Source organism: Cyprinodon variegatus, unplaced genomic scaffold, assembly GCF_000732505.1.
Source record: "Cyprinodon variegatus isolate N-32 unplaced genomic scaffold, C_variegatus-1.0 Scaffold230, whole genome shotgun sequence".
Classification (NCBI taxonomy): Eukaryota; Metazoa; Chordata; class Actinopteri; order Cyprinodontiformes; family Cyprinodontidae; genus Cyprinodon; species Cyprinodon variegatus.
The window spans coordinates 550551-558856 of record NW_015150683.1 but is presented as its reverse complement, the minus strand read 5'-3'; the positions used below and the strand labels follow the sequence as shown (position 1 = coordinate 558856).

General features: G+C 39.4%; 1 protein-coding gene across 1 annotated transcript in view; it reads right to left on the bottom strand.

The window, feature by feature from the left end:
• Positions 1–4752: 4752 nt before the first annotated feature.
• The window catches only part of tssc1 (tumor suppressing subtransferable candidate 1), a 68891-nt gene continuing 65337 nt past the window's right edge, over positions 4753–8306 (bottom strand). Inside the window, exon 9 of the mRNA XM_015381263.1 lies at positions 4753–5199. Within this exon, the coding sequence (XP_015236749.1) occupies positions 5025–5199 (175 nt within the window). The 3' untranslated portion in view covers positions 4753–5024. The remainder of the gene's footprint in view (positions 5200–8306) is intronic.

Genomic DNA, 8306 nt, shown 5'->3' with positions numbered 1-8306 from the left:
GAGAACGACACCCGGGTGACCCTCAGGTGCAATTACCTCCATTCAAGATGCTACGCAGAGACTCACTTCTAAGTGAAATGATTCATGCGGTGGGTGTGATGTCCCAGAGCCAGTGAAAATATTTACTGAGAGACAAATGAACAGAAGTTAATGCAGACAGATCTCAGAAACAGCAAATAACTTTTCTCAGTTATGTCTCTATGGCCTTTTTTCCAGATTTAGCCCCGAAGGTTTAGGAAGAAATACTTTTATTTGTATTGTTGCTCATCTCTGCTCATTTTCTCTGCATCTGAAAGTATTTTTGTAAATAGAGAAGAAAGCTCAAAATATCCTCCGTTCTGCAGCAGAGAGGGTCAGAGATGGTAGGATGTTTGCCTCCTATTTTACATAAGTTTTCAAATTATGGCCGACATTAAAAGTAATTTTTTTTGTGCTGCATTCTAGCTCTGCAGCTTATCTATGTCTAAAAAAAAGAAAAGAAAAAAGTCCTTCCTATAAGGGGATCCAAGCCCTTATTGTCAATCTCTTTTGCTTTAATCTCATACATTAAAAGTTGGACAAACTAGGCCTTCTGTTGCTAATACGAAAAAAGAGTTAAGCAATACAATTCTTATAAAAATCAAAGACATCCCAATGAGATGCTGGATTATCGATCTGAAGCTCAGGTCTGGGTTGTCAGACTTTGTTTCTGCTTTTATATTTCTTTATCTGAATTCTGGTTAATGTTAATTTCTTGGATATAAGGATGAATTGTTTATGGTTTTGACATTCAAGCGGGTTTTCTCCCAGGTTTGCCACCTATTTAAAGTCGTAGGAAATCGGCTGCTCCAACCGTTGCATTTCCAAATTCTCCTGAGTGGTGCACAACTTTACACGAGTGAATAAAGTGAATGTGATTGGTCGTTTATCAAGAGGGCGGGATTGTTGTTGTGGTGGAAGGTTCACAAGCAAGTTTGGTTGTGGCCGGTGTCTCTAAAGCATCTTGCTAACCAATACTTTCCACTCAATTCTTTCCACTAATTGAAATGTCTTTAAAAACACATTAACATTAATTCAACAGACTATAGTACACAGATAAACGGAGGCAGAATTTGTCTTTCAGTTATCAATGCACATATTCAGCGACACACATGAGCTCTTTCAAGCTGGGCACCGTTTCATTCACAACACCTGTCCCATCAACCAGGAATCAGAATCAGAAATACTTTAATAATCCCAGGGAGAAAATACTTTCATAACAGGACTCCATATGTAATAGAGTGACTATAGGACCAGTTTGATAGATAAGTTCATACAATATATATAAAATTAGTGGTCCCCGCTCCATCTCGCCATCAGTTTTGGGGTACTTGATCTGGAAAACATTGAAGACCCCTGTGCTAGTAGGTTCCCAATGGAAAATTCCATTGGCACCAAGTAGCACTAAATTGGTGCCTTAGAAGCGACACTGTCAAGGAACGCTATGGATAGCGGAAACATGCAAGAGGAGGGGAGTTTTGCGTTGGAGGTCCTCCATCATACTTTTTTTTTTAGAGGAGTAAAGTGGGGACGAAGATGCTGTGGAAGAGGATGCCAGGGTGGTAGAAGCTTGGTTTGGTGTAGAAGGCTTACAGCCGTACATGTTTGAGCCCCTGTTCTGTTAGCTCTACGCCTGCCGAAGACACATACATCCATCCCCGTGAACAAGACAATATATTATTTAAAATTGACATTTTCTAAATTTTGGGACAGTATCGTTTGATAAAGAGTACAGTTATATAAATGTTTAACCCAGAATGATTTGACATTTAAAAAATATGATTTCCCTAACAACTTTGTTCCATTCATCCACCCATCAACACTAAACTGCTTCAGTGTCCCCTGAAGAGAAAAATAATCACCAGCTTTTTCATGCAGCCACTATTACTGGATTTAATGGTGGAGCTGGTGTGTTGATGTTTGGTGTTAGTTTTCCTCTATATGCATAAAATATCCTTCCACAAGTTAAGGTTAAGCAAAAATCTGGAAGTCTTATCAGGTTCACCTGAACCACCTTTGATGTCCCTCGTTGAGTTCCAGCCAATCACTCAGTTGGGGCCGCACCGTCTCCGAAGTCAATTATCTTGCAAGATCCCCTTCATTTAGCTCCTGGCCTAGCTTCTCTCTCCCTCACGCAAGCGAATTTTCACCCACCTCCACCCATATTTTCTCTCCCCCTCTGGCTTATTCCATCATCAGTGTCCAGAGCCCCGGGGGAAGACTACACTAATACTTTTCCAGGTTACTCATCCAAGCGGAAGCTGATTTGTACAGTCAAAGTTTTATGTCGGGGCCTAAGCGCTAAAGAACTTACTGTATTTGGTTTATGTCTTTATCTGCTTCTATCTTCTAGAACCCTAGTTGGCCTCACACTGAGCCTGTTTTTTTTTTCTGAGTTTTTTCAGCACTAGAGGCTCATTATTATGGACAGTCGGCTGACAGGAATGGGGGTATGAGAGAGGGGCAGAGACATGCGGGAAAAGGAAAACCGGATTCGTAACCAGGTCACCCGTGTTGAGGACTAAGGCCTCCAAACATGGGTCATGTGCGCCAACCACTGCGCCACCAAAGCACCAAACCACACTGAGCCTGGTTCTGCTAGAGGTTTGTTCCTGTTAAAGGGGAGCTTTCCTCTCCACTGTCGCTCCATGCATGTTCGGTGTGAGGGATTGCAGTCAATGAGTCCTTGCGATCAGCTGGGTTTTCCTTAGATAGAAATATTTTGGAGAATATGGTTGTGTTACCTGTATAAATAAATGTAATACTTCTCTAACTGCAGCTGTTCTCTCTGTGTCTCTCCAGGTTGAAATACCTTCTAGTTATTTCCCTTTTAGGTAACAGGCATGTTCTTTCGAGTAAATCTAAAACGCATAGATACTAACACGTTGCCAAGACTAAAGATAACCCAGGAAGACTAAGCTGAAGGAATTTAAATAAAGCAAAACTGTAGAAATGACTAATATAAGCCTGAGATGCATATGCCAGGCTTTAGTTTCCCTTCTATTGGTGGCCTGGAAGAATATTTCAACTGCCTTCAATAATGTACCCAAATCTTCCCATTGACAATCGATGCATCATAGTTAATGTAATTTGTCCCAGGAAGGGCTTTCAGGCATGCTAAAGAGATGCCGTTATTGATTCAAATGCAAAAACTGGGCTGTTATTAGCAGACGGATCGACGATCGGTCACAAAGCTGAGCTCATATCAGCTGCTCAAAGTTATTTATGAAGAAAGGGGGAGATCTGACTCTCGTTTGAATGCGCTGTTTCTCTGTGTTCTGAAAGATGCACATGCCGCTCTTTTTTAACTGATCAAGATTAAAGAAAACAAGTTTCTTGATGGGTAAAAAGAAAAACAAAAGAAAGATTACTGCATTTTGACTGCAGTGTAACAGCAACATGCTGTACAGTAAGCAGGTTCTGTAGTTAGAGAAATAGATTCAGCATTCAGCCACAGAACAGAAGATAATGAAGCATCCGTGCCCCTTCCTACCTCCTCCTGTGTGTGTAAGAGCATGTGAAAGTGTGATCCCTGAAGTCAAGCTGCAATTAGGAGGCCTGTCAATGATGTGCGCTATCACAGAGGCTCGGACTGTCACCATCGACCGGTCAGAGCGTCTACAGACTCAGCAAAGGAGGGCATGTGGATGGAGAATCAGTGGAGATGCAGAAGTATACAGATGGTGCAAAATCGACAAAATAACAGCAACTTACAATTGTTTAAAAAAAAAAGAAGAAAAGAAAAAAAACACGGCAGATGATTTCTGTCTTGTGCATCATAGCTCTGTTAAGTTTGAATTTACAGCAGCATTTAAGTCTATATTGGACAGAAGCACTCCCAGTAAAAATCAATAAAACTATTTGAAAGTTAATTCAAAAATCAATGGACACAAAATCAACAGCAATTTTGAGATCTGAGTAATGAATTAAGCTGCCTCTCCCTCCAGCCTTTTAGTTGGCTGTATTTGTTATCAAATCAAAGCTAAGACCCATTTTTTAGTGTTATTGTGAGCTTACAGCCCCCTCCACACTTATTGGCTGCCACAGTAAAGATATGTATGGCAGGACAGAACATTGGGGTTTTACATTTAAAATGTTTTTTTCCAGGGGTTATTAGGAACATCCATCCATTTTTCATCACGCTTTATCTTAGTTTGTCGCGAGGGGTGCTGGTACCCATCTCCAGCTGTCAATGGGTGAGAGGCGGGGTCCACCCTGGACAGGTTGCCAGTCGATCGGGGCAACACAGAGACAAACAGGACAACCATTAACCCACACACTCACACCTAAGGAGAATTTAGAGAAGCCAATTAACCTAAGTGGAGTACCCGGAGAGAACGCACGCATGTACAGGGAAAACATGCTAACTCCATGCAAACTTCCCTTCTTGCTGCAAGGCAGCAGTGCTTCCCACTGTGCCACTGAGCAGTGTTATTAGGAACATTGACTGATTGACACAAAAAGGCAACCTTTGAAAAGATAATGTAAATCCCTTTATTGTCTTAAATAGGGGAAATTTGTTCTCTGCATTTTGACCCATCCCCTTGGGGAGCAGTGGGCTGCCACTGTGCGGCGCCCGGGGAGCCATCATGAGTTAAGGGTTTTGCTCAGACACCCAGAGTGGAGGCTGTGGGGATCAAACCGGGTACTTGCAACCTTCTCAGAGCACAAGCGCACTGCTCTAACCACTAGGCCAACACTGCCATTATAGTGTTGCTATTATGATTTTATGATTGTAACCTCACCTATTCTGTTTCAATTATTTCATGTCATGTAATGGTTAAAGAAAATCAACCAGGTTAGTAAAAAAATAAAATAAAAAGAAAACAGATTTGTCAACATATAAAACTTTGACATTAACCAAAATTTCCACTTTGATTCAGATATTCCACTTTAATGCTGATATGCATTACACTTCCATCTTTACAGTTACTAGAACACCCATACTTAGATATTTACACTAGACAAATATTTAAACACTGTCATTCCACTGGCTCCCCTTTGTCTCACAGGAGGATGCTGTATTTAAGAGCTCGGGGAACCCTGTTGATGACCAGGCGTCCATCATAGCTGAGTGATGCAAACAGCCAGGGGTCAGCTGATGACCACTCTGCTGCGTACACGCTGTCCTCATGCTCCTCGTAGGTCGACACCACATTGTCTTTCAGAGGCTCCTTACTCCTGAAAGATAAAAATAAATCACAAAAAATATCAGAATGCTTCTTGAGTTTTTAGGTGTTGAAAATGTAATTTTACAGATAGCATTTTTGATAGATCTACAGTATTAGTAACCAGTAACAAAGTAAGTCCCAAGACCATCAATACCAAGCCAAAGGAGCAGAGGATTTATTTGAATTTATTTCGTTTTTTTTTTTTTACATAACTTTTAGAAGTGAAATTACATAATTAAACATTTATTTCTGGTTTTACTAAATTAAAAACCAAGATCTTGGCCAGTGCTGACACATTTCTACTGCCCCTACAATACTGGAACAATAAATAACCATTCAGAAATATGATCCAGCATCATTGCCAGCTCAAATTCCTCTCTAGCCCCCAGGCTGTAAGTGTTCCTGAGGGAAAAACAATGATTTAAACATTTGGATTTATTTTACACATTTACGTTGCTTTCGCTCTGACAGTAGCTGCTCCCTTTGGACGGCAGCCTAAAATAAAACGGCTCTTAAATGTGTCACTTGTATACGTTTAGTGGGAAAGAACGGAAAGAGAGAGCACAAGTGGGAGCCCTAGAGTGATCCCAGCAAATACTGGGCTTGGTCTCAGTGACACCGGGGATTGAGGGATTTTAGGGATAATGTCACTGAGCAGTTTAACCACAGCAAACTGCCATACATCACATGACAGGGTTCACATATTTAGTAACCTCTAATTTCAAATAATTTAAGGTGCTATTTTAAAAAACAAGTCTTTGACAGGCAGATCCAATCAAAGTTTAATTAAATAAACTCCTGCAGAGATGATAGAAACAAACAGTGGAAACACTGTATTTTTATCCCATTAGACTGACTGCTTTTATTGCCATGACAACCCTGATAAAAGTAAGTTATTATAATCATTTAAATTAATTTCAAACCCTTGCCTTAGACAGATAAAACCAGTGTATAGGCCACAGGTTCTGAAACTTAATGCAGTTTCTATATAAAATCAAAAATCTAAAATAATAATTAGTAAGATAATCCCTTCTACTGCTCTATGATACTTAATAAGTACACATTTGAGACTAAAGCTACTTACTCTTTAGGGTAAAGTGTAGAAGGATCTTAAACTTACATTAGTTTCTTTTAATGCCTCAAAGTCAACAAATATTAAACAAATAAAGTGTCTCTCCGAGCAAATACAAAACAAGAGAAAATTAAGTGGAGCCAGAAATTGTTGCAAAGCATAAAGAAAAGGAAAACTCAGAGTAAACCTGAAGTTATGCTTCAGTTATGCCGATATGATAAAGCTTTTATAATACATACTGCACCAGCTTTAGCTTTGTGTGAAAAATGGAAAAAGTATCCGTCTTTGTACTCAATGAAATTCCTGAAGCTAGGACACTTTCTTTCAAAGCTTTCCATAAAGATGTAAAAGTTAAACTTTATTTACCTTAAAAAGCACCATAATAACACAGTTTATAATAATATATCAGTTTTTTTTTTATTGAAATTTATTGCAAATATTAAATTTTTTTTTTTAAAGTTTATCTATATGTCAGTTATCTTAAAGCATTTCTGTAATAAAAGAGTAAAATAGACCTTTTTTGAAAATCAATAATTAATGTTTACTATAACAAAAGACCAAAGTCTAAAAAACACATTAAAAAATGATTTAAGTCGAACAAATTTAAGTGTCACATGTATTTCATTGGTTTCACATGTTCTACAACAGAATTGGAATTGAGCACTACCCTAACTTGTCAAAAATAATCATGCTCAGGATTTTTCTTTTCTCTTCTATTTTCTTCTAACACAGCAATCAGATGCTTTTTGCATGAATTTTCTGGACATTCTTCTCTGCTCCAGCACAGGGTTTAACTAGGATTCACAGACCTGCTGCAGCACTTCCAATGAAACCTGTTAACTTCACTAAAGCCGGGGATATACTTTGTGATTTTTTTAATCGTTTCACGCAGCCACAGCTCACAGCTCACGATGTATGTTCTCATACTGTACGTCTAAGCCCTAAAAAAAACGGTGACGACTGTGACGGTCTTATTTTCGGTTTAACTTTGATCCGTGTGTTTCATTGGTTTACTTCCATATATTTTAGAACTAATTTTTTCTTTATTGTCCTCTATTGCCCTCTTGTGTTTGTTCCTTTTCCCTTGGCTTCCTCGTTATCTCCACTCACACCTGCTCCTTATCAGCTCGTTAGCCCTGCCTTTGTTCAGTCAGCCACATATACTGTCCTTCTGCTGTCACTCTTTGCTGGTTCCTTGTCGCTGGTTGTCTTCTTACCTCGTCTCTCCCTGGCTCCTTGTGCTCGTTTTACCCTGATGTGTCCATTGTTTTCGGTTTGTTAACATTTTTAGTTGGATTTTTGGATTGCTGCCTCTGTTACCTGTCTTTTTCAATTGAACTGCAATAATTCACCTTAGCCTCTCTGCCTCTGCATTTGGGTCCTCAAACCACAACCAAATCCTGACGGCGACAAGTTGTCAGGATTTTGAAATTTGTACAATTTTGTGCTGAAAGCCCTAAAAACAAAGGGTGACGTATTTGGACAAAAACATGGCTGAGCAAACGTGGCTACTGCAGTCTGATAGTTTTACAGAGAGAACTCCATTTCACTCACATCCCCGCAATGATTTTGTTTTCATCTGAGAGGAAGAAGAAGAATCCTTGTTTGCGCATGCCCCCTCAGCGATTTGCCCACAACAGCATACCAAAAATCAGACATGTTTGATTTTCTCTCGACCTCACAATTCCTGATCAGGAGATGGTCGTGAGATGCTGATTGCCCCACGACGCACGACCAGGCTGAAAGTCAGCCCCATCGAAAAATTCTCGCACAACCGGAAAGTCGGCCTGAAAAGGGCAAAAAAATCGTACAGTGTATACCCGGCTTAAGTCAAAAGACAGCCAGAAAAAATTTACAGAAAAAACGTTCACATTTTAAAACAGGGGGCTGCTTGCTTCCTCAACACTTTTATTTTACTCAATAAACTGGCTGATAAAATATTTTATATTTATTTCTAGTCATTAGTGTACAGAAAAAAAAAAACTTACTGAAACACAAGTTTTAAAACTCAACACTCTGCATTAATTGCTATAATTGTTACTGAT